The sequence below is a fragment of the Acanthochromis polyacanthus genome, chromosome 18 (assembly GCF_021347895.1).
Source record: "Acanthochromis polyacanthus isolate Apoly-LR-REF ecotype Palm Island chromosome 18, KAUST_Apoly_ChrSc, whole genome shotgun sequence".
NCBI classification, from domain to species: Eukaryota; Metazoa; Chordata; class Actinopteri; family Pomacentridae; genus Acanthochromis; species Acanthochromis polyacanthus.
In genome coordinates this window covers 697,831-724,860 of record NC_067130.1, presented here as the reverse complement: position 1 = coordinate 724,860, position 27,030 = coordinate 697,831, and the positions used below count along the sequence as shown (strand labels likewise).

Here is a 27,030-nt window from a genome sequence, read left to right as displayed (position 1 = left end):
CCAAACTTACTTGGTACATATGATGCTTCTTTGTATTGCTTGCAAATAAACTGAATTATTCAGCACGTTTATATTTCAGGTCTGGGAATGAAATGAGTCATTTTGTTTGTTCTAAAATGCTCTTAATGAGCAGTTAGCATGCTAATAATTATCACTAAGCAGCATCTCCATCCTGGGTAAAAGACTTATTTCACAAAAAAAAAATCAAACATAATAACACAATTCTGGTTCCAGATAAAACATCAGGGCATCATAAAAGAAACCATGAATGTCTGTAATGCTCCACAACAGAAATCCTGAACAACATTTAGAGTCTTCTGATTCCATAAAACCATGAAAGCCAACAGCTGGATGGAGGAAACGTGTCTTAACATCACAGTTTTTATGAAAAAGAACAGCCACGATGAGAAGAATATATGTGAGAACTGGAACAGTCCACCAATAGTTTTTTCTGGTTTTTCATGATGCTATTGGGACGTAACGCTGCTCCTGATTAAGAATCATGTTTTATTCTGGAGCTGCTGGAGGTACATGGAGAGACCAACAGGAGAATCCTCCATAAATCACATCCCAGTCTCTGGGTAGATTTGGGGATTTCTTGTGTATAAGTGGACGTTTTGTCCTGAGAGAAAATTACAAAATGCTCCATTAAGAAAACCTCAGAAAATTCAGACCTATAAATCTGCTTCTCTTTATGAGGGACCTGCTGCAGCTCATTGGAATAAATGGGAGGCTGTGTGGCTTCAGTAGAAGGATAGAAGTCAAAGCCACAGCAAATGGCACGTAAAATACAACTTCCCCAGTGTTATTTCAAGACCACTTTTAACCAAACAGAGGAACGAGAGCAGACATAGCAGACACATGAAGGGGCATTCATTTATTGATTCCAATGACAGAGATTACACAGAGAGAAAGAGGAACTTCTCCTGAAGCTGTACATTTCCTTTTACCTCTAATTCCCTCTTTCTCTGTCTGTTTAATCCTGACATGTTTCCTGGTATTTCACCGTGAGGCTGCTGCTGTGTTTTCCGTCTCTAACAGAGGGATCAGACGGGATGCAGAGAAAAACAAAGTTCTTTTTAACGGTGGATTTCTATGTGTCTTACTGAGAACATGCTGTGATGTGTGCCATTTATTTGTGCTGGTTTGTATTCTGTTGTCAACATGCCGTGTGTGTAGGAGTGTGTGTGTTCAGGTTTTATGGAGGCTGCCCAGTGTAAACTGTTTAGAGTAGGAAGCATGAGTTTAGACCTTGGATTAGTCATCTCTCTTCTCCTTCTTCTAAACTCAGAGTCTCAGTCCCACTTCCTCCACTTTTCACCTCCTACTCGCTTGGATGTCTGGATCACATTTACTCCGGTGGTTCTGGCTCCTCTTTCCTGATTCGTTATAATTTATCTGTTCCCAGATTTAATTCAGGATGGGACAGAAACAGCTCAGATGTCCGATCAGATCCTCAGTCATCCAGGTCATGGTAATCTGAAAGCAGCTGGGCTTCTCTTTTGGATTCTTGGAGACATAAGATGTTAGAACTTTAGAATCCTCTTGGATGGGAGAGGAAGCGTCCTTCACAACCTGAAAGAAGTTCATTTGCTTTCTACTGAAACTCCAAGAATGGCCTGAGATGTTTTATTTCAGATCTTTCTGGATGTCTAATGGTGTGAGCAACACTAAAAGTCATATTTTAAATCCAATCCCAAGCACTGACTCTATATAAAGATGGTTTGACCATCTTTATATAGAGTCACCGAGGTTTAATAAAACTATAGGATTAATATAAAGGCAGTGTGGTATCCATTATCATCTCTGTAACACCTGCCTCCTCCCAACTCTTAAAAATGAGCCGATAGGTGAAATAAGTGGAGCTGGAGGTGATCCATGCAAACAGCTGCAGAACTTTAAACCTTGATTCACTTTGAATGAGTTATGGATCCTTTTCAGAGGCTCTAGTGGAGGAAAGAGACACGACACCAGGCGGAGACGATTAAACCATTTTATTTACAGAGCAGGGGAAAATGTACAAGACAAGTTCTGGTAAAGAACTACAACCAAAAGTACATATAAACAGGAAGTGGTTTTAGTAGAAAAGTGGAGGACAGCAGGTCCTCTAGTGGACAGGTGGAACACTAAGTCAAACAAGACCAAACTCACTAACCCACGTAAGGCAGTAAAAAGGCAGGAAAGCTGGGACTCGACACGCTACGATATAACAGCTGAAGACACACTTCAGCAAGGCTAGAATTAACCATAAACCAACAGGTCTGACTGAAGGTGGTGTTTAGCTGATAGTGGGCAGGTCTCAGTCCAAAGTGGAAGAGGATCCAGACAGATGGAGGAGGCAGGAGTGGATGAACCAGAGCATAGATGGAAGAACCAGCCAGGGAATGAGGTGAGGGAGAACCAGGGGTAGCATGAGCAGGAAGGAAACCAGACTATGGGGCAAAAGGGTAAAAGGTCAGTAGGAGCCAGAGGACCAGAACAGAGCTGATCAGTCTGCTTTTAAGGGAGTGGAGGAGGTGATCCTGATCACTCCCACCTGCTCTAGTTCCAGCTGATTGGATTGTAAACACCTGGCCACACTCCACCTGAGGAGAGAGAGGAGGGAGGAGATACCTGAGGACGACAGAGGAGGAGATACCTGAGGACGACAGAGGAGGAGATACCTGAGGACGACAGAGGAGGAGATACCTGAGGACGACAGAGGAGGAGATACCTGAGGACGACAGAGGAGGTGATAGCAGTAAATGATCACAGCCTGTGGAAGACTGAAGGAAGGATTAATGATATTTCTGTGATTGTTATCTTTTATTTGTCATATATTTTAATCACCATCAGTATTTCTTCTTTAAACTAGTCTCTGGTTATGTTGATCCTGGTGCTGGAAGTGGGTCCTAACATTTTAACATCTATCATCTCAGTCCAGTGTCATATTCCTTCTATATTTGTTTTGTAATAATTTTGATCAGTTAATGCGGTTTTATCTGATTTGAAATTTAAGAATGTGTATTTGCACGGTTAAATAAATCTATTTCCTTTATAAATTTATAGTATTCCTTTTATTGGAGCTGATTTATTTTCGGTTCTTTTTGAATTGTATTTCATAGCTTTTGCAGTTATAGATGTTTGCCATCTTATGTTGTACTTTCTTTGTAATTTACTTTTTATTTTTAGATCCCAGTAATGTAATAATAATAATAATGAGAGTTAAAACATAGGGCAGCTTTGGATGGCCCCTTAAAAAAGGTTTGTGTGTGAATTCTCTGAACTGAGACGACTGAAGCATCTGTAGGAGTGTAGAACCATGAACACAGTGCACATTTAGCACCATTTCACTTCTGCTTGTTTCTTTGCATATATTTGGATGTTGTCATGTGATGTTGATCAAAATTACCTTATAAAGGCCCTTCAAATGCGTACAGTTTGAAATTGTTCGACCTCTGCACCAGCTAATGACATCTTAGTTTCTTCCACTGCAGATTTCACACGCCAAACAAACTCATTCTAGTCTGAGATTTGTCCTGAAATAGACGTGAAACACAGTAAAATGTCCTGTGGAAGCCTGTGCAGATATCTGTATTGATTATAAAGGCATTGCTCTTTTTTCCATTTGTTCCTTTCAGTCACTTCAGTCTTCCCTCCATCTGTCCTCTCTTTCCTCATTTTCCATCTGCTCCGTTTCCTTTCTTATCTGCAGTAAGTTCCTTCTAATGCTCACTGCTTGCTCTGCCTTTGAATTGTTTTTTTTTTGTTTCAATGCGCTGCAAAGCCTGCTGGAAAGAATCCCTCATTCACAGAGAATCAGTCCATCATCCCTTCTCCAAACAGCAGCTTTATCTGAATGGACGCTCCAACCTTCCTGCCAAACTGCAGCTTATTATTACAGCTAAGAATCGCTTCCTGTTTTGTCCTGATGATCTCCACTGGCTCGCTTTGTGTCTTTGCAGCGCAGAAATGTAGTTTCTGAGGAAGATGGAATTTTCTGAGCAGCTTTTAACTTCCTGTTTCCATCCATCACATGTAGCTGGATTCATTCAGATCATCAGCGTTTTACCGCCGGGACGTATCTGTCAGTCAGCGAACCGTGATGGAAACCACTGAAAGTGTTGGTATTGATGTTGTGACGGAGATCTGACACCCCCCTTACTTCCTGTGTGGCTGCTCGGCTCTGATTGGTCCATTTAGGGAGCAACAGGATGTAAGGAGACATATATCAGTCAACTGCAGGGAAAGCTGTGGAACAATAAACACAGCAGAGCACACACACGTCTGGTTGTTATACACACACACACACACACACTGATACACACACACACACACTGATACACACACACACACACACACACACACACACACACACACACAGAGCATTCTTTCCTATAAAAACATTTGGAAGGACTGCTGTTTAATCCATGTCACACCGTTCTTCAGACCTTCTGACCGTTCTTCAGACCTTCTGACCGTTCTTCTGAACATCCTTACAGCCTTAAACATCCTCCAGTGCAGCTCTTCATGCAGCGTCTGCTTCATGTCTGAGTGCATGTTAAACACTCACACTGGCGTTTTAGAGCGTCCAAAGCACAAATCATCATCCCTCCTGTTGTCCTCATTTATGGGCATCAAAAAAATATAGTTTCCTTGTCTGAAAAAAATCCAAAAATTCAGCCAACCCCCCCCCCCCCCCCCCCCCCCCCAAATTTCTGAAAATTTGCAAAAACTTTCAGGAAGAAAATTTCAGTAATTCCTTAAAAGTTTCCCTTAAAAGTTTTAATTTAAAAAAACAAAACAAATTTGGCAAGAAGATTTTAAAAAATGAGTAAAAATCTTCCAAAAAATCTCAAAAATATCTAAAGTGATTACATATATGTCAGTAAAACTTCTAATGTTTTCTTCAAGAACATTTAGAAAAAAATCATCCAAAATCCAGCAAAATTAGCATTTTTTCTGAATGTTTTTTTAACATTTCTTTTTTCCATAAAAAAAAATTCCCAAAAATGTTGAAGATGTGGAAGTTCTCACTGTGAAAATATTGTTTTTTTTTCTCCCATTTTCAAACTTTAAAATGGTTCAGTTTGACCGGCAGAATGACACGAGGGTTAAAGAGCGCTCCATAAGTTCATCTGCCAGAACCGTTCACCACCAGACGGTTCCTGAGGAGCTGAGAATGATGGCGGACGGTCGCTTTACACCTTTCACATCATATTTCTATTAAAAATGTTGCATTTGTGCACCTTTAAGTTGAGTTACTTTTCCATGATCCCTCCACAAACTGCTCTTTATGTTAAATCTAACCACTAACTAGAACTCAACACCAACTACTTTTCCAAAAAGTCTTTCCAAAAGCAGAAACTCATCCTAATTTGCATCTCCTGGTGTGATTTTCACGTTATGCTGATAAATGATTTGTCAACACCAGCTGTTAGACACCTGCATTCCTGTTTTAATGGCAAAAAATTATACAAACCGACCTTCTCTGGAAAATGTTCTCATGTGAGCCAAGTTCAGAACGACTGCCTCAGCAGAGACCATAATAAGTGTTAAGAGCTAATTTATTCAGCATTTTCCCACCTCTAACCTGCACAGCAATGAAAACAGCCCAACCAGACAGAAAAGCGTTCTTCTTCTGAAAATAAACCTGAGGTCAAACCAGTCCGTCTGCTGACAGTCAAGGACGTTCAGAACGTGTGAACGGGCTCAAGGTTCACAGATTTGAACCTTGGTCTGTAGCTTCACTGATGCCATAGAAAGAGAAACACTGACAGATAAGAGGAAGGAACAAACACTGAAAGACTAAACGCTGAGTCTGCTGAAGCAAAGCCAGAGGTGGAGCTGAGGGTCGACCTGGAGAGTTCATCTCAGAGAAGAGTCTGAACACCTCTAGAATCCATCCCACTGTCCTTAAAGATGTAGTAGACTGTATTAAAATGCTTTTAAAATGTCAATAAAGAATCCTTATTACAAATGTTTAGTAGTTTCAGTGATTCAGGTTTGCTCGTGGGTTTAGTTGAAGATCTTCTACAGAGTCTGTACTTTGAAAAGTTCTGGTGGTGCCGCCTTCCTCCCGGTTGAGGAGAGGCTTCGTGCCGCCTCACTCCCTTCTGTCCCTGTGGGGCCCGTCGGCCCATCTTCTGTCCTTAAGGGGACCATCACCCTATCTCCGGGCCATTACACTTTTATGCTTTTCACTACTTTAAATTGGGATACAAGTATTAGTATTCATTCCAATGGTAGTATTATGTATGTTTGGTTCTTTTTGAAATGTTTGTTGTTAAAGGTGACTACCTTCAAAAAGTGCAATGCCCTTTTTGTGTCACAAGGTCTGGTTTAGAGCCATACCTGTAGATATCATGACATGTTGACACCCATTTGCAATGCATACATGTAATTATAACACACACACAGATCACATGTACTAACTTGAATTCAGGGAGCTCTGTAGTAGTTCATGGTTGATTAATTTAAAAATAACAACAATAATGTTGAATTTTACAGTATCAGTGCAGTGGGATTAAACATGTTAAATTTAATTGTACAATGTCATGTTACAAGCAAAATAACCTATACTTAAGTTATAGTTGGTGCTGAGTGCAAAAGGAATCACCAACCGAACCAAAACCAAAGCAAGCTGTGGAGCCTCGTAGAGAGAGAGAGTAAGTGAGACCAGGTGAGCTTCTGTAGCCTCCTAAAGCTCTACCAGGTGCCACATATTAGTCTAACGACCCTCCTTTTCTGCCAGCTCCTGCAGCAGCTGATCACCTGCATGAGCAGAAAGGCAGAGGTCGTAACTCTATCGATACGCTTCCAAAGCTTAGACTGTTAGTATAATATTCTATGACCACCTTGAATCATTAGCTTGAAAAGAACTGAGACTTTTCCTCCATTCACATGAAATCAGCAGCATTTTAATTAGATATCATTACCTGAGGCTGCCCCACCAGTAGAGGGCGCTGGAGCTGCAGGAGTCAAACTGGTGGGCGGAGACAAGAGCTGGAACCCGGAAGTAGTCCGGCAGGTAAAAGTCTCTAAGGAAACCTAGATTTTAGGACTTCAATTAAGAGTCAGTTCTCTTAATTAGAGAAGCTGGTGGAGGAGACGAGAGGAGGTTTGGTCCGGAGCTACAGCTGGATTAAAGCGTTTAAATCTGGGATATTCCAGGAGGAGCTGGTGGACTAATGTTATGGGCAGAGCTGGAGCAACTGAAGTAGCCCAAAATAACTCCAACCTCTTGATGGTTTCTGCTGTCAGGATGTTGGATTTAGTTGCTGAGAGGCTCTAGCTGGACTTTAAAACTGTCTGAGGAGGATGGGACGGATTTTTTTTCCTGATTTAGGACACATCAACTTCTGCAAATGATGGAGACAGATCCGTCAGAATCTAAGACAAATCTGAAAACACTGAGTTTTATGAATGAATGAATGAAGCAGGCTGAGTGGGCGGGGCTTAATAAGGAGAAAAGGATTGGACAGAAGAGCAACATTTTCTGTTTTTTCATCAGTTCAGGGTCACATATAAAGCTAAATATACTCTGTATGATTGTTCATGTACTTCTTATGGCAGAATTGTCTGCATGAGCAAATACTGCGACTAAATAATGACATTGTGAGACATTATGGGACACTGTGAGTAATAATAAGATAATAATAATACATTTTATTTATAGCGCTTTACAAGTAACTCAAAGACACTAAAATAACATAAGATCTACTTCTAATGGTCTCAGGGTTCGAGATATAAGAACTGTCTGGCTCTGCAGAATGAAAGAAACTCACACGATTTCAGACTTCTCTGATGTTTTTTTATTGCTGCTGGAATATCAATGCTGACTCTGGCTGGGCATCCATTGGTATCGGCCTCTACAGGATAGATAGTTTGGAATCACATTTATTTCTGTGTCACTTTCTATAAACTATTGGTACACGGTTCAATAAATCTGTGGTCTCGCTTTTTTTTCAACATTTAAAGCTTCACTTTGGAAAACCAACAATCAGGAAGATCAGTCATTAAACCCAGCAGTGCACATGTAGTCCCACAGCTTTAGGTTAAATCAGTCCTGGACTGCAGCTGAAGGCCACAGTAAACACTGGAGGCACCGTTCAGACTAAATAAGAGGACAGCCGGGATGTTCTAATCTGAGCAGATAATGTGATAAAAATGGCCTCTGCCATCTGTGGGAAACAGGACAGTTCTGAATTTACAGAAAACGAAGGTTGGTGGTGTTTAGTGGTGAGATATCTAACACTGATCTGTGTTCTACTTTAAGGCAGTTAGAAGACGACTGAGTTAGTGACACACAAGCTCAAAAAGTAACTCAACACCGTCTGAAAATGGAGTTTGTGCTGATGTCCGGTGGTTTAAAGTTCCACCGTGCTGCAGTGATCATTCAGAGGACCTAGTTACTGCTAAACGCGTAAATGTAAGATAAAAACTCTAATTTATTGATTTAGATAAAATGTTTTACACTTCAGTAAGGCAGAGCTGATCTAATAATAACTGCATCAATTTAAAATTTAAACTCATATTTAGTGTTTGTTGTTTTTGTTCATTTGATGAAGTTAAACCAAATTGCTGTTGAATGAATTAACTTCTTTCATGAAGAAATAAAACATTTCTGAGAAAATCTAACAGGAGTGACCTCATTTATAAAATGTCTGTCACTAGCATTTATAGTTTTAGTAATTAAGTTCATGACACTATAAACTACTGTTTGGAATGACTTATCTGTTATTAATAATCAACATGCTTCTGCAACTAATCAGGAAATATGTTTTAATTAACAATGAGTGTGATTCCAGAGGAAAAAACAACGCATCATTTTTCAGAGTGTGCTCGTGGTGAAACTTTAAATCAAAACAGTAAAAGCTGCTTTTCAGTCCGGTGTTAGCTTACTGGAAGGCACTGCACTCACACTGAGTTAGTTCAGCTCACACGTATGTTAATAAGTGTAATAATGTCTACAGGTAATTCATTAATTAGGGTCACAATACAAATGACATTAATAAAAAAACAATCCTACAGTACATCTGGACAGAGTATAACAGTTAAATTTACAGGCACAAACACGTTTCCCTTTGGTGATTAACTGGAATAATATATTTTATATATACAGACTGTACACAGGTACTTACAACGGTATACAAAGAGGAACACACTGGTAAACAAAGACACACAAGGTAGAAATATTCAGTTGGTTTGCTATATTAACCTGAATCAATATTTAATAAAGTTACAGTCCAATAAGGAGGAAGGAGTTGGTGATGAAACACTGAGATCCTGGTCCGGTTATCAGATGAACTGTTTAATGGCAGATTCTTTCTTCAAAATTTTAGATTTTCTCTGTTTTTTAGTTTGGAAAATGTGAAGTTTTTAAAAAGCACCAAACCAGTAAAGCAATGAGCGGTCTAATAATTAGCCTCGACCACAGTCCTTCAGAAAACAGAGTAAAGCAGAGTGATGGTGTGGAGGATGGTTTTTCTGGATAAAACAACTTGTGTTGCTTCATAAACTGGATAAAAAGGTTAGAAATAACAGCTGACTTCATGTTCACACTGCAGCTTAAACTCCTGACAAACATCTGGCTTCCTGGATAACATCTGGCTGCGTTTCTGGCAGCTGTCGGCTGCTGGGAACCAGGATTATGTATTTTGGCCAAAAAGTGTTTTGGTTCGAGTCATGACAAAACATTCTCTGGCAGTTTTTACAGGAAGTACGTCATCGCATCGATACGCTGACTCTCAGCTGCACCAAAACATCTCGGGTTAAAGGCAGAAACCAAACATATGACACCATTCAACATCGGACCGGCTCAGTTCTGGATCACCAAGTCAGTCAACTGAAATAAAGAGCCGACTATCATCAGCGTATACGGTAATACGTCAATGAATAAGAACTATGAGAAATACTGACTGCTGTGTTGCAATAAACATTATCACAACCTCAACTATCAATAAAACATGTTTTCAGTGGACATCTGTATTACTTCATATCACCAATAACACTGTAACAACAGAAATGTGCCCAGTCAGGCTCCGACATATAGAAGGACGCAGACACCCTGGAGTGTTTTGAAGCCACATATAAGGCTGTGGTGTTTAGTTTTAGGTCCCTGAAAGAAGAGAAACTCAGCATCGTCTGAAATGTACGTAGTTTCTCTCTAAAAGTACATCTGAGTGCTGCTTTGAATGAACTCTGACATCATTTTTGCACAACATGCTGTTGGGAAAGGTTTTGTTGTGGGATGAGCCATGCTAGCAGCATGCTAGCAGCATGCTAACCCACTGTCAGGCCTTTGTAGATCCTGATCCAGCGTCCACCACGGTCATCTAGACGTCTGATTATTACTAAACTGTAACAAAGTTCAAACGACTCCTTCTAGCTTGTCCTTTGACTCCAGTTGGTTTAAACTGACCTGCTGACATACTGTAGTTGCACTGAACTGTCCCCAGGTCAGTTGTGGACAGCTGCTATAAGACATACTGGAGAATTTTGTTTGTGAAATCCTTCATGGCATTCATTAAGATCATTTTATCTTCACGTTCAGGCTGAGAAGATGGAATAGCTGATCTAGAGGAGCCACCACCTTTCTGGAGAACATTCCTCTTTTTGTTTTGTTGTCCGATGTGTAGTTTAAATGTCAAAAAATCCCAGAAGGCAACTAAGTCTTAACACTGGTTATAATTTGACAGTCCCTTTTTCTGGACACAGCGAGAGTAAATCCATTACGTCTCATTAGATCTGACCTTCAGCTCGTCTCCAGAACACTGACTCCCACTTCTCTGTCTGGTGACATCCTGGAACTACTCATCTTTAACTCCTCAGAGGGAATAAACAACTCAGGACTTCTTGTTAATCTTGGACCCGTCGTGTATTTACGTTGGATGAAAGCAAGAAACCACTGAGGGGGGGTTCACTAAAGCCTTTTAATCTGTGAAGATAGTCAGTAGAGTAATGTTCTAGTCTGGAAGGTCACTTGTAATTAAAGGGCTTCTTAAACACTGTCAAATGTAGAATGATAGGACAGCACTAAGGTTTTTGGCAGCTTGTTTAAACAAACACAGATATGTCTATATTTAGAAGCATTGGGAGGATAACTAAAGGATTTTTCACTTTGGATGAAACCTTTTGTGGATATAAAACTCTGGAACTTGAAACAATAAGGTCTCAAAAAGGCACATTTTAAAACTTAAAGCTGTAGGAAATAATTTTCAGTCACACATTTTTATCTTTTTTGAATATCCACAGATCTGAAGTCTTTTCCACTAAATGTAAGCGAAGGAGAAGCTGTAATGTTCTAAATCTGGGATCAGACCCAAATAACTCAATGAAATGTTGACGGTAGCGTCCTGCTGTCTGTTCACAGAACACTACCAGGAGGACATCTGAGGGGATCTACAGCTCAGAAGGTTAGAGAAGCCTGGAGAAAGATGAGGGTTATACTGGCATCACCTTCATTTCACAGATTACTTTTAAATAGTTCATATCATCGTCGCCTGTAGCAACACATTTAACACAAATAGAAAATAATAAACAACTAAACAGAAATACTAACAGCCTATCAGAGTCCTGGAAGATCAGACTCCTCTCCTGGTCTCCAGACAGATGAAGTCTTTTCATCTTTCTTAATCCTCTTCTTCATTGATCCTGTTCATCTTCAGCTCATCTACGACCTTCATCCACTAATTTAGTCCCTCTGATCCTTACAAACCTCCATTCACTTTCTCCTAGTCTCCGTTAGAGAACAACCCTTCAGGAGGATGGATTTATCTCCAGGATCTCTTCCTGTGTTCCTTTACACCACCGAGTGTTCGTTGTGGTGGGGATGGTGGTGGTGCATGCCGCTGCCGCTCAGCACCGTGTGGTTGATGGAAGACGCAGAGCGGTCGGATCCCTCTGCCGCCGTCCCGTTGACGTTCTCCTGACGCTGGCAGCACAGGATCTGCCTGAAGGTGGCGCTCATTTCCTTGTCGCGGTAGGAGTAGATGATGGGGTTCATGGCTGAGTTGAACTCGGCGAGAAGCAGGAAGAACTTCTCGTAGGTGAGGACGTTGCAGTGGGCACAGAAGACGTCGAGGAGAAGGATGACCAGACCGGGGGTCCAGCAGATGATGAACGCACCTGGAGGTCAAGAAGAAGAAGAAGACTATCAGTATCTGTTCACCAGGAAAATAAGAAGACTATCAGTATCTGTTCACCAGGAAAATAAGAAGACTATCAGTATCTGTTCACCAGGAAAATAAGAAGACTATCAGTATCTGTTCACCAGGAAAATAAGAAGACGATCAGTATCTGTTCACCAGGAAAATAAGAAGACGATCAGTATCTGTTCACCAGGAAAATAAGAAGACGATCAGTATCTGTTCACCAGGAAAATAAGAAGACGATCAGTATCTGTTCACCAGGAAAATAAGAAGACGATCAGTATCTGTTCACCAGGAAAATAAGAAGACGATCAGTATCTGTTCACCAGGAAAATAAGAAGACTATCAGTATCTGTTCACCAGGAAAATAAGAAGACTATCAGTATCTGTTCACCAGGAAAATAAGAAGACTATCAGTATCTGTTCACCAGGAAAATAAGAAGACTATCAGTATCTGTTCACCAGGAAAATAAGAAGACTATCAGTATCTGTTCACCAGGAAAATAAGAAGACGATCAGTATCTGTTCACCAGGAAAATAAGAAGACGATCAGTATCTGTTCACCAGGAAAATAAGAAGACTATCAGTATCTGTTCACCAGGAAAATAAGAAGACTATCAGTATCTGTTCACCAGGAAAATAAGAAGACTATCAGTATCTGTTCACCAGGAAAATAAGAAGACGATCAGTATCTGTTCACCAGGAAAATAAGAAGACTATCAGTATCTGTTCACCAGGAAAATAAGAAGACTATCAGTATCTGTTCACCAGGAAAATAAGAAGACTATCAGTATCTGTTCACCAGGAAAATAAGAAGACTATCAGTATCTGTTCACCAGGAAAATAAGAAGACGATCAGTATCTGTTCACCAGGAAAATAAGAAGACGATCAGTATCTGTTCACCAGGAAAATAAGAAGACTATCAGTATCTGTTCACCAGGAAAATAAGAAGACGATCAGTATCTGTTCACCAGGAAAATAAGAAGACTATCAGTATCTGTTCACCAGGAAAATAAGAAGACTATCAGTATCTGTTCACCAGGAAAATAAGAAGACTATCAGTATCTGTTCACCAGGAAAATAAGAAGACGATCAGTATCTGTTCACCAGGAAAATAAGAAGACGATCAGTATCTGTTCACCAGGAAAATAAGAAGACTATCAGTATCTGTTCACCAGGAAAATAAGAAGACGATCAGTATCTGTTCACCAGGAAAATAAGAAGACTATCAGTATCTGTTCACCAGGAAAATAAGAAGACTATCAGTATCTGTTCACCAGGAAAATAAGAAGACGATCAGTATCTGTTCACCAGGAAAATAAGAAGACGATCAGTATCTGTTCACCAGGAAAATAAGAAGACTATCAGTATCTGCTGGTCAGGAATAGAAGAAGAGGCTAATGTTCTTAAACTACACAAATGTTATATTCTAAACTGTGTTCATATTCATGAAGGAGTCTTTGGTTTCACTAGAAGAAGATCACCAGAGAAATAAAGGATAACGAACTAAGACAAAAAGTCCAGTTCATATCAATGATAAAGGACATTTATTTTTAGGAAGTGATCAGAAATAGAGAAATGATTCTATCAAAGAGGTCAGTGACTCCTTCCTGCACATGGCAGCAGAAACTCTGAGTGTATCTGGAGGTAAAATCTTTATTATTAGATAAACTAAATAAGTGTTTAAAGTAGTGTCAATGCTTCATGTGCCCACAAAAATAATCCTAACATTCTACTACATAAAACACAGTTTATGAGAACATTTCTTGTATCCTGTAATTATTCAGCATGTTGAGAGCTCTCTCCTGTATGTGTTTAATTATCTGACTCCTATTAAGTGCATTTTTTAATGATATTTTTACTGTATAAAATCCAACATACATCTTAACAGAAATCCACATTAAACCTGTCTTTTTCCTGAACAGTGACAGGCTCATAAATGAAAGTCACTCAAACCTCTTTCTGTCTTCATGTAGTTTTTTTTCCTTCTTAAATGTTTCATTCATCTTCATGACTTCTCGTTACTGATCCATGATCCAGCTCTTGTTCTTAGTTTAATCCCAGATTTCCTCACCAAACGAGCTGGATGACACATTTGGACCGAGTGTTCAGGTACTTCCACAGAAATGTGATCTCAGGCTGACATGTCGTATTTTTCTCATTTGAATTTGGCGTTGCAGCTCATGATGAGTCCTGGCCGTCCTTGAACCTGCAGATTCAGTCAACATGACTCAGGACTTGGACTGTGGATTCTGTTGAGTCATTGCTGAGTAATAATGAGTCACTTGGTTTCAAAGTTTTACTACTAATGACCTGAAATTAGATCTTTTCTGTGTAATCCCAGATTTCTGCCTGATTAGCTGCTTAGCTCTAATACATATCACAACACTCTGACTGGATTAGAGCATCCAGGGTCTGAAGCAGGCAGACGTTTCTTCATTCTGTCTCTTGACGGAACCACAAAAATGCAAAAACAACACAACATGATAAAACCAATTGGTCTTTTGTCCCTGAAAATGAATCCCACAACACAGCTACTGCTCCTTTAACATGTAGGTGAAGCCAAAGAGTCTTGGTCTGCTCTGAAACAAACAAAAATCACTCTAGAACCACATCGGCATCATTTAGGGACCTCCAAACCATCAGACTACACAACAGAACAACAACGGCACTCTAAAACCACATCTAAAACTTTATATGACTTATTGCTTTCAGACTGTTTTGGATTGTGGGTACATTAAGTTAGCAGCTGGAAAAAAAATGACACATTTTGAGTTGAAATATGACCCTTTGGTGAGGCTGACAAGACCCAGTACATCTAATATATGATTGGTTGGAATGGAAAGGAGCAACTGATTTGAAATATATTAGAGAAATGCCTCAAATAAACTTATTATAATACAATAATATATGTTTCCATCAGCACATGATTGAGGATGCGGTCATGCTGACTAAAGAGACACGATGGAAACGGACTCCCAGCTGTATTTTTTCTGTTCAGTATGATCATCTAACCTCTCAGATTCCTGCATTAGTTCTTATTAAAAAGGTTCATCTGACAGTTAAAGTTGAGCCGACGGGACTCAGAGACAGGATGACAGCTGGACTCCAGCTCATCTTTTCTTTTCTCCAGCCATATTTATAGAATTAGATCATGATATTTACAACTTTCTAAGCTCTGCAGAGAGAACGATGCATCACGTCTCCAATTAGATGAAGTGTGTTAGTCAGTGTTCTGGTGTTGAGAATTCAGCTGTCAGATGCTGTTTGTCCTAATTGTAACACAACTGAAGGACATTGCACTCTGGAGACGAGAAACAAAAGGTCTGGATGTGAAATTGGGCAACAGGCAGTTCTGTTATCTGTTAGTGTTTTCAGGCAGCAGCTGCAGAAGGCTTGACCTCACTTCCCAGCTATGTGAGCGTCTCCAGAGTTCGTTAGATTTCAGCTCACAGCCCAGCAGAGAAACTATCCCAACTATTTATCTCCCAGTGAAACATTGTACTCTGAGCAGGACACGACAGCGTAAAGACAAACACACTAATCAGTATCAGAAAACAAGGAAAGCACTTCAGCCCAACATTATAAATGCTGCTTCCTGCTTTACATCAGCGCTGACAGAAACGTGAGACAATCCAGATAAAATGAGGGTAAATCTCGATATTTCTAGGATGTTTGTCCTGACTTTCCCCCAGAACGAGGCAGGAAACTGTCTTTGTGTGAAGCTCTGACCTGAGAAGTTTCATTTCCTCTCTGAATCCAGGAGTTATACGGCTGCTTGCATAACACTCTTCATCACAACATCGCCTCTTCACACTGAATCCCCCATGAGACAAAAACACAACAGCCCCACCACGCAGGGTTTCTGCCCCGCCACGCAGGGTTTCTGCCCCGCCAGGCAGGGTTTCTGCCCCACCACGCAGGGTTTCTGCCCCGCCATGCAGGGTTTCTGCCCCACCACGCAGGGTTTCTGCCCCGCCAGGCAGGGTTTCTGCCCCACCACGCAGGGTTTCTGCCCCTCCACGCAGGGTTTCTGCCCCACCATGCAATGTTTCTGCCCCACCACGCAGGGTTTCTGCCCCACCATGCAATGTTTCTGCCCCACCACGCAGGGTTTCTGCCCCACCACGCAGGGTTTCTGCCCACCACGCAGGATTTCTGCCCCACCACGCAGGGTTTCTGCCCCACCACGCAGGATTTCTGCCCCACCACGCAGGGTTTCTGCCCCACCATGCAATGTTTCTGCCCCACCACGCAGGGTTTCTGCCCCACCACGCAGGGTTTCTGCCCCGCCACGCAGGGTTTCTGCCCCGCCACGCAGGGTTTCTGCCCCGCCACGCAGGGTTTCTGCCCCACCACGCAGGGTTTCTGCCCCACCAGGCAATGTTTCTGCCCCACCACGCAGGGTTTCTGCCCCACCACGCAGGGTTTCTGCCCCACCATGCAATGTTTCTGCCCCACCACGCAGGGTTTCTGCCCCGCCACGCAATGTTTCTGCCCCACCAGGCAATGTTTCTGCCCCACCACGCAGGGTTTCTGCCCCACCACGCAGGGTTTCTGCCCCACCACGCAGGGTTTCTGCCCCACCAGGCAATGTTTCTGCCCCACCACGCAGGGTTTCTGCCCCACCACGCAGGGTTTCTGCCCACCACGCAATGTTTCTGCCCCACCACGCAGGGTTTCTGCCCCACCACGCAGGGTTTCTGCCCCACCACGCAGGGTTTCTGCCCCACCACGCAGGGTTTCTGCCCCACCAGGCAATGTTTCTGCCCCACCACGCAGGGTTTCTGCCCCACCACGCAGGGTTTCTGCCCCACCACGCAGGGTTTCTGCCCCACCACGCAGGGTTTCTGCCCCGCCACGCAGGGTTTCTGCCCCGCCACGCAGGGTTTCTGCCCCACCACGCAGGGTTTCTGCCCCACCACGCAGGGTTTCTGCCCCACCACGCAGGGTTTCTGCCCCACCACGCAATGTTTCTGCCCCACCACGCAGGGTTTCTGCCCCACCACGCAGGGTTTCTGCCCCACCATGCAATGTTTCTGCCCCACCACGCAGGGTTTCTGCCCCACCACGCAGGGTTTCTGCCCCACCATGCAATGTTTCTGCCCCACCACGCAGGGTTTCTGCCCCACCACGCAGGGTTTCTGCCCCACCACGCAATGTTTCTGCCCCACCACGCAGGGTTTCTGCCCCACCACGCAGGGTTTCTGCCCCACCACGCAGGGTTTCTGCCCCACCACGCAGGGTTTCTGCCCCACCAGGCAATGTTTCTGCCCCACCACGCAGGGTTTCTGCCCCACCACGCAGGGTTTCTGCCCCACCACGCAGGGGTTTCTGCCCCACCACGCAGGGTTTCTGCCCCGCCACGCAGGGTTTCTGCCCCGCCACGCAGGGGTTTCTGCCCCACCACGCAGGGTTTCTGCCCCACCACGCAGGGTTTCTGCCCCACCACGCAGGGTTTCTGCCCCACCACGCAGGGTTTCTGCCCCACCACGCAATGTTTCTGCCCCACCACGCAGGGTTTCTGCCCCACCACGCAGGGTTTCTGCCCCACCATGCAATGTTTCTGCCCCACCACGCAGGGTTTCTGCCCCACCATGCAATGTTTCTGCCCCACCACGCAGGGTTTCTGCCCCACCATGCAATGTTTCTGCCCCACCATGCAATGTTTCTGCCCCACCACGCAGGGTTTCTGCCCCACCACGTAGGGTTTCTGCCCCACCATAAGCCAGAATGCCTGTTTATGGAAGAAAGAAATGCGTTTTGGATGCTCTCAGCCTGTCACTGGTTGAAAATGCCACATGGAGGGAAAAGAGGCTGCAGAAATGGAAAGTCACTGGAGGAACGGAAATAAACACAAGCAGGTCTGGAAAACCTGGAAATGTTTGGAAAACTGCCTCAGTGAGTTACACACATGTACTGTAAAGGAATTACTGTCTTACTGCAGCAAAAAAAACCAAAAATAACCAACATATTGTCATATTTAGTGATTTAAAGGCGTGTTGCATCACAGTACTGGATGATATTTCAACAGTAAAGATCCAGGAAATAATCACTGAAGGCAGAAGGATTGAATGCCAAAATACTCAATTCAATCTCTGGGGAAAACTAATATTAAATAAATCCAGGAGGTTAAAATTTGACTGCTCAGTTCTCTAATGTTTGGGTTACAGAATAAAATGAAAGAGGACTTTCCTTTCAGCAAGGCAAAGAAATGAAAATAAAAGATGATCCTGGTCAAAGTAAAAGAGAGGAAATACTTCATAACTTAGTAAACCCAAAAGGAAAAGGAAAAAATAGACGAAAGATTTGAATTTATATCTCAAACTTTGGACTAAAAAGCCACTTAAATGTCAGAGTTGTATTTATGTTCACAATCATTCCCAACTTTCATTCATTTTTTTTCCTGGTGGAAACGGGCTTCCACACGAGACGAATAGAGGGCTATGGGAACGAAAATAAGGAAATAATGGAGACCAGACTACAGCAATGAACCCTGCACTCAACTGTGCACACAACACACACACACACACACACACACACACACACACACACACACACACACACACACACACACACACACACACACACACACACACACACACACACAAAGCAGTAAAAAATGACACAAACACAGACGGAGGAACGTTGTTGGGAAATAAAACTCCTCTTCTGCATCCTCTTCCTGACCATCAGCGCTCTAATTATTATTATGGGATGACATGTGGGTCCTCTGTCTGTCGCTGGTCACCGCCTCCTCCCTCACATTAGGAAATAATGGATCTCTCTCCTAATTCCACTCTGGATCTCTGAGGAAAGACGTTAGCTGTAATGGCTCACGTGTCGTGTTTCTTCATTTGTCATCATTAAGATCCTTATGATGCTTTCTCTTTTTCTTTCTATTCTTTTCCTTTTTGTGTTGCTTTCAACCCCACAGAGCTGCATATCTACCAGGTTAGATCATGTTTAGTTCTTTAACTAGAAGGACATGTTCTGTAGATGTTCTGCTGCCATTGGATTCCAGTGAAAAACAAACTGAACAAATCCTTGAAAGATGACAGGGGATACAGGACAGCAAATGTTCTTTCATATATGCTCGTCAAAGCTAGCCTAGCCATGCTATACCCATGTTTCTGACGGCACAAGGGTCTAGGGAAGCTCGACAGGGAAGGAGGCGGGCTAAAAGGTTGTCTATCAAATCACTCTGCAGCAACTGGGTAGGTATACAACCAATCAGCGCAACAAATAGGCTGACGTAGTTCCTAGAGCACCGGCGGATTGTGGCTAAGTCCCATTAGCTTCCCAACCAGCGGAGCCAACTGGTATATTAAGGATTTATCCCGTCGGCATAAGTCCAAATACGTCTTTCTTCTCAATGAAACACTTCAGTGCCGTCCTTTGTTTATCTTTCAAGTTGAATTTTAGCTTCAAATCTTTAAGGGCTGTGGCCAAAGCCGAGTTCAAAGATAACTGTTTATTGTGCGCCGGTTGTTTCTGTCAGAATCGTCACGCCTCTGTCGTCACTTCGTTACGCCCGCCTTCTGACTCTACACTTCATGGTGATTGGTCCGGCCAGTTTTAGGAGCATCCAGCCTCGAGCCTTATGGAGGGTAACTAGACCCACCCTGACAGAGAATTAAATTCGTTGCCATGGGTTGTCTAGCGCGGCTAGGCTAGTTGTTTCCGGTTGTTTCTGTCAGAATCGTCACGCCTCTGTCGTCACTTAGTTACGCCCGCCTTCTGACTCTACACTTCATGGTGATTGGTCCGGCCAGTTTTAGGAGCATCCAGCCTCGAGCCTTATGGAGGGTAACTAGACCCACCCTGGCAGAGAATTAAATTCGTTGCCGTGGGTTGTCTAGCGCAGCTAGGCTACGTCAAAGCTGCAGTAGTGGAAAAAATCGGCATGAAATGTTGGTTTTATTACTTTAAAATTGTTCTGTCATCTAGTATTTGCAAGGCTGCTGCTGAAAAATCTTGTAGAAGTCAGAAATAATCTACAGAACATAGGAGCTTCAAGAAAAGCAGCTGGACTTCATGAAGATGTTTGAGCTCTCATCATCAAAGAGACTTCTTCAGTTCTGACGTAATCTTGTAGGACCATGGATGGATGGATGGATGGATGGATGGATGGACGATGGATGGATGGATAATGGATGGCTGGATGATGGATGGATGGATGGATAATGGATGGATGGATAATGGATGGATGGATGGATGGATAATGGATGATGGATGGATGGATGGATGATGGATGGATGGATGGATAATGGATGATGGATGGATGGATGGATGGATGATGGATGGATGGCTAATGGATGATGGATGGATGGCTAATGGATGATGGATGGATGGATGGATGATAGATGGATGGATAATGGATGATGGATAATGGATGATGGATGGATGGATGGATGATGGATGGATGGATGCATGATGGATGGATAATGGATGATGGATGGATGGATGGATGATGGATGGATGGATGGATGATGGATGGATGGATAATGGATGGATGGATGGATGATGGATGGATGGATGTATGATGGATGGATAATGGATGATGGATGGATGGATGGATGGATGGATGTTTCCTAATGCAAAAAGACCTTCAAGTATTTTCTGATTGGAAGTCAAAATTCAGGACAAAATGTCCAATGGCTAAATCCTTCTACAGAACAAACTCGTTTACACAATAAAGGCTGTAAAGTTGTAAGATTCCTAGATCTTTTGCCAGGTTTTCGCATTTCTTTGACTTTACACATGAGAAGTCTAGCAGAATCCACAGTGGAGGTTGGACAGTGAGCAGCATTGATCAAACTTGAGTTTTTCCGCTGGGATTTCGTGTTTTCTGCTATTGTTTTTTACATTTTGTTGCATTTTCAGTTCAGTGTACTTTTGTTTCAAATTGCTGCTTTCTGTTGCTGCATTTAATCCACTCATTTACTTTGGTTTATGCTACAAACATACTGAGTTTAGTTTAGATCCCAAACTGCTTGGTTGGGTTTTGGAAAGAAGTCCTGGTTTGGGTTAAATACACCCAGAAAACGTGACCCGGGCTGCTGGGAGTCGACTCCTGCTACAAGAACAAAAAGAAACGTAAGGTGGATCACATTTTACAGACCTTATTGTGAAAATAATATGTTTTGCACTGTGGACTAACGTAGCTATTACACGTTTCAGTGTGTGATTTTCATTCCAGTTCTCCACAGCGACAGTCTGAACCAGACATTAAACTTTTTGGTGAAACATGGCGGTTAAAGACGTTATTTAGTTGGAGATGTCACTCATTTAGGCCCAACCACCAACCCAGACCTCCTCCCTAAGCGAGGAGCTGAAACAACATCCTGTAATTTAACAGACAACTTCTGTAAATGTAGAAAAGTACAATGGCTTAAAGTAACTTTTAGAATTATACCAGAGATGTGTGTGAATATTTCTGTACATAAATAAAAGTCTCTGATGGTTGTAATCTTGGTTTCACACCTCAGAGAGTCTCTGCTGATGTTTTCCACATGTAGAACAGACTCTGGTCATTAAAGAGCTTCACTTTCTGCTGTGTTGGATTTACTATTATTCCTCATCGAGCTGGTTTAGGTTTCCACTAATGCCATTTTTGTCCTCGGCCCTTAAAAATGACTAAACTTCTGATATTAAATTACCACTCTCATTCTTCTCTATGTTAATCTCTCTATTCTCTCCATCTCTTTCTGGTTTCCTGTCCGTCTCCTGACTCCATCTTTCTTCCATCTGCCTTTTTTATCCTCTCCTCCTTCAGGTTTCTCTAGTTCCTATTTTATCACTTTTTCCTCCATTGTTCCTTCAACCTTCCTTCCCCTCAGCCTCCTCTTCTTTCCCTCAGTGTCTCTCTGTATCTCTACATCTCTATCTTCTTCCTAACCTCAACAATCATCTGTGGTTGCGGTCATGATGCTGATTTCTGAAATGGCCCTGTGTTTTCCCATTTATCTGCAGAACATTTTCCCACATCAGTGTTTCCACACACACTACAGATAAGATTCACGTTCAGTAGCTGAGTGTTTGCAGTGATTGATAAAGAGGTTTGTGGTGAAGCTGATCTAATGGTTGGAGAAACAACCACAGACTAGAAGGACGGTGAGTTCTCTGGAATAGCAGTCATGTTTTCTGTTTTTCTTCTGCTTTATCAGCACATGAAGCCGGTGACATATCTGTACAGTTGGTGACTCACTTCCAGGTGCTGAGACTTCAGGTTTCAAATCGTAAAGTGGATTTTTTCTCTTTGCCTTAAAAAGACAAAACAACAGGCGTGGTTACTGTAAGGTTCTCTTATGGTTTCCATCAGATCCAGATGGGCAGCCGCAACCAGAAAACTCTGAATCTAATTAGCTCAAATTGAATCTGTTTAAAAGCAGCACTTCAACTCTGTTGTTTATCGATTCGACTTTAAAATGGTTCCCGTCTGCTTTGTTTGCTGTGTTTGGTTCCATTTTTCTCCTCTTTTGTTGGATATTTGGTGCCACCAGCTTTTTTACTCGGAAATAAACTCAGACTCAGGAAAGTCCAGGAAACAATCACATATTAGTCGGATATTCAGTCATGAACAGCATGAAAAAAAGGATTCTCTTTTTGAACAATGTTGTAGATGTTTAAGCAGAGCTGGAGTTTGCCAGAAAACAACAACTGATGCTGCAGGAACAGATGCTGCCACAGTGAGAGATTAGAAAAGCTGCATTTAGTGATTCACACTCAGAGAACAGGTGACTCTGAGCTGCATACCAGCATGCTTAAACGCTGACAGCTGATTGGAGCGTTGGACTTGTGGTTTCACCCTGATTGGTTCTGCTCATAGTCAGCCAGGAACACATTCAGGAGAATTACAGCCATGTGATGTACTACTGTAGAGCAATACTGCCTGTCCTGCTTCTGACATCTACACCAGATATGGAAACCAGTGAGTCCTCGGCCGGTTATTCAGAAACCAGTGGAAACCAGTGAGTCCTCGGCCGGTTATTCAGAAACCAGTGGAAACCAGTGAGTCCTCGGCCGGTTATTCAGAAACCAGTGGAAACCAGTGAGTCCTCGGCCGGTTATTCAGGAACCAGTGTAATCCGGTGACGGTTCGTCTGTTTGCATGTGTTGGGAGATGGTATGGCTTGGCGCTCCTCGCTGTCTGACTATGTGACCTCATCCAGCAGCATGAGCTTTAAGATAATCAGATCATTCACAGAGGAGCCAACACCTGACACACAGACGCTCATACAACCAACACGGGTCACGCTTAGACGAGCTGTTGGCTCACCAAGACGTAATGAAGAGAAGCTCTGTTCAGCTCATTCAAACCTTTTTTTATTTCTCACTGTACAAGTGGTGGAACACTGTCTCGGACCTGATACGACCCAGCTGCTTTTATTTTGAAGAGACTAGATATTGTTATTTTCTAAGTTCGAGACCAGTGTTCAGCAGTTTAGGTGACTGGAAATTATGTGTCACTAATATGTATTTGTGTGTAAAATGATGCTTTCATTGTCTACAGTGCATCCAGGAAATATTCACAGTGCTTCACTTTTATGTTACAGCCTTATTCCAAAATGGATTAAATTCATTTTTTCCCCACCCCATAATGACAACATGAAAGCAGCTTTTTTGAAATTGCTGCAAACTAACAATGAAAAAACTGAGGAATCACATGTACATAAGTATTCACAGCCTTTGCTCAGTACTTTGAAGGGTTAGGGTGAAGCTTTGGCAGCAAACAGCCTCCAGTGGTTCTGAATAATGCCACCAGCTTGGAACACCTGTCTCTGGCCAGTTCTTCCATTCCTCTTTGCAGAACCTCTCAGGCTCCATCAGTTGGATGGAAGCGTCGGTGCACATTTTCAGATCTCTCCAGAGATGTTCAGTTGGATTCAGGTCTGGGCTCTGGCTGGGCCACTCCAGGACCTTCAGTTGTTCTGAAGCCACTCCTTCCACATCCTGGCTGATGTCCTGCTGAAAGATGAACCGTGGCCCCAGTCTGAGGTTAAGAGCGCTCTGGAGCAGGTTTTCATCCAGGATGTCTCTGTGCATTGCTGCATTCATCTTTCCCTCTATCCTGACTAGTCTGAGAAACATCCCACAGCATGATGTTGCCACCACCGTGCTTCACTGTAGGGATGGTATTGGCCTGGTGATGAGCGGTGCCTGGTTGTTCAAACCCACTCTCCCATACAGGCTTGATTGGTGGATTGTCCTTCTGGAAGGTTCTCCTCTCTTCACAGAGGAACACTGGAGCTCTGACAGAGGGACATCAGGTTATTGGTCACCTCTCTGACTAAGGCCTTTCTCCCTCGATCAGTCAGCTTAGATGGCCGGCCAGCTCTAGAAGAGTCCTGCTGGTTCCAAACTTCTTCCACTTATGGATGATGGAGGCCACTGAGCTCATTGGAGCCTTCAAAGCAGCAGAAACTTTTCTCTAACCTTCCCCAACATTGTGCCTCCAGACCATCCTGTCTCTGAGGTCTACAGACAGTTCCTTTGGTCTTCATGCTTGGTTCGTGCTTTGACATGCACTGTCAACTGTGGGACCTTATACAGACAGGTGTGTTTCCAGATCAGGTCCAATCAGGTGAATTTACACAGGTGGACTCCAATTAAGCTGCAGAAACATCTCAAGGATGATCAGTGGAAACAGAATGCACCTGTGCTCCACGTTGAGCTTCACAGCAAAGGCTGTGAATACTTTTGTACATGTGATTCCTCAGGTTTTTCATTGTTAATAAATTTGCAAAAATTTCAAAAAACCTGTTTTCGCGTTGTCATTATGGGGTTTTGGGTGTAGAATTTTGAGGGAAAAAATGGATTTAATCCATTTTGGAATAAGGCTGTAACATAAAAAAAAATGTGGAAAAAGTGAAGCGCTGTGAATACTTTCTGATGCACTGAATAATGGTTCTGACCAACCACCATCACACATCCTGATATCAGCCTAAAGGTTTACCCAGAGTGCACATTTTTTTCCCTGACTTGTTCCAAATACTCAACATGCAGACAAATTATTGTGGATGTTGAGATATCGATATTTGGATTTGGATGTTTTTAAAATGAAACGTTTCCAAACTTTATTAACGCTGAATAAATACATAAAAAAAGCACAAATGTCAGTCATCTGAAATGTGACTAATATGGGGGTGAGTTAATATCAGCAACGTTCTTTTCTGGTAAACTTCCGTTTCCGGATTTAAACGCGGTTTCAGTTTACTTTCTGTGTCACTAAAACACATTATCTTGGAGGTCTGACAAACATGAAGAATGCATTCCTTCCTCATTTGTCATTTGTGAAGCTGCCTTCTTTTTTTTAAACATTTTGACAGCTGCATTGTTTACGTCCATGCCACCGCCTTCCTCTCTGCTGCTGCTTTTCTTAGCATGTCGCTGCCATCTGTAAATGCTGAGCTCAGAGCTCAGAAACAGAAATGGTAAAAGCTGAGCTCCCATCGTGTTGTCGTGGTCAGAAACATTTCATTCCTATGTGTGTGTTGTGTATCAGTGCTGTTTCCAAAGGGGTGCACTATGAAGCCAGATTAATAAAATGATAACATATGCTGAGTGAATGAAGGTTTTAGCCTTTCTTAATCACCATGGTAACCCATGCTGTCCAGCTAACCTGCTCTGGGGAGGTTCTGCTCAGATTTTAGGATTTAAATTCACCTTTTCTATTCCTGATGTTGTTCTCTGTGAGCAACATAGATTTTGAAATCAGGCAATAAGTTTCTCCTGTTGCTCTGTGAGTTGCTGATTCCATCGCACAGGCAGACTGCGTGCCATGGGAACCGACATGCTTTTAGTTGGTGATGCAGAAATAGGTTTTCCTCCTTGGTGCTACAAAACCTGTTTTATACGAACTGGTACAGCACTTAACAGAACACTGATTATAAAACTGATCAATGAGGATATTCGATCAATAACACTGATTTATCTTTGATTAGGCAGAAAAACTAAAGACATTGCTTCATTATGGGAGAGTTTGTTGAGTTTAAGAGGTTAAATGTGCAGATATTTAAGCTGCATTCAAAGAAAACTGACTGGAAAAATGAATAGAATAACTTCTACTATTACCAGGTTCTAGCAGCATTGCTGCCTTATTCTGTATTAGTAGCACTTAGTTAATATTACTAATAACTCTCCATTATAACTACCCGGTTCTTCTCCAATCACATCTTAAACAACACTTTCTGTAAGAACACACATCGTACCCGAGAAAAAAAATCTGAGATAAATACAGTTTACCACCTCCCGATGATGCCTATTATTGCTATTCTCATTTCAGGTTTTGTTGAGTTACACAAAGGAAGTCTATGTCAAACTGCTGATGCACTTGTGTCCTTATTTCTTAAAAAAAAAAGAAAAGAAAAACAGCAGCAGCACATCCAGATTGTGTTTTCTCATCAGCAGCAGAGTTGATGTGAATGGAGCCAGCCTTGAGTCCCAGAGTTCTTTATGAACCCTGAGGGCTTCTACTGCTGTGAGAGACTTTATGTGCACGTATATATCTGCCTGCACTCATGCATGTGTGCAAATGTCTGTAACCATCTTACTCTTTCCCATCCCATTGTGTGTTTCTGAGAGGAAATGGTCCATTTCTGACTCTTAGTATCCTGAGAGTGGAACCAGGGGAGCAGTTAGGATCATCTGGACAGAAGATGGAGAAGCAGCTCTGGGATTGTTGTGGGTCCAGCAGAAAATCCTGAACTCATTCTAACTTTCACATCATCACAATCCAGCACTTCACGGCAACGTTACCCCACCAGAGACTGGAAGCTTCTGACCTTTCTGTTTTTATTTTGGTGTAAGAGCTTGTTTGTGGCGCTGTGAGAGAAAGCAGTGATCTAGGGAGGGTCCTGGTACTTTCTATCCTCCTCAGTGCTTCAGAATGACCTC

At 42.5% G+C, this 27,030-nt stretch overlaps 1 protein-coding gene across 1 annotated transcript in view; it reads right to left on the bottom strand.

The window, feature by feature from the left end:
* Positions 1-7,770: 7,770 nt before the first annotated feature.
* lpar1 (lysophosphatidic acid receptor 1) overlaps positions 7,771-27,030 on the bottom strand; it is a 40,730-nt gene continuing 21,470 nt past the window's right edge. Inside the window, 1 exon segment of the mRNA XM_022208585.2 lies at positions 7,771-12,108. Coding sequence (XP_022064277.2) covers positions 11,783-12,108 — 326 coding nt within the window. The 3' untranslated portion in view covers positions 7,771-11,782.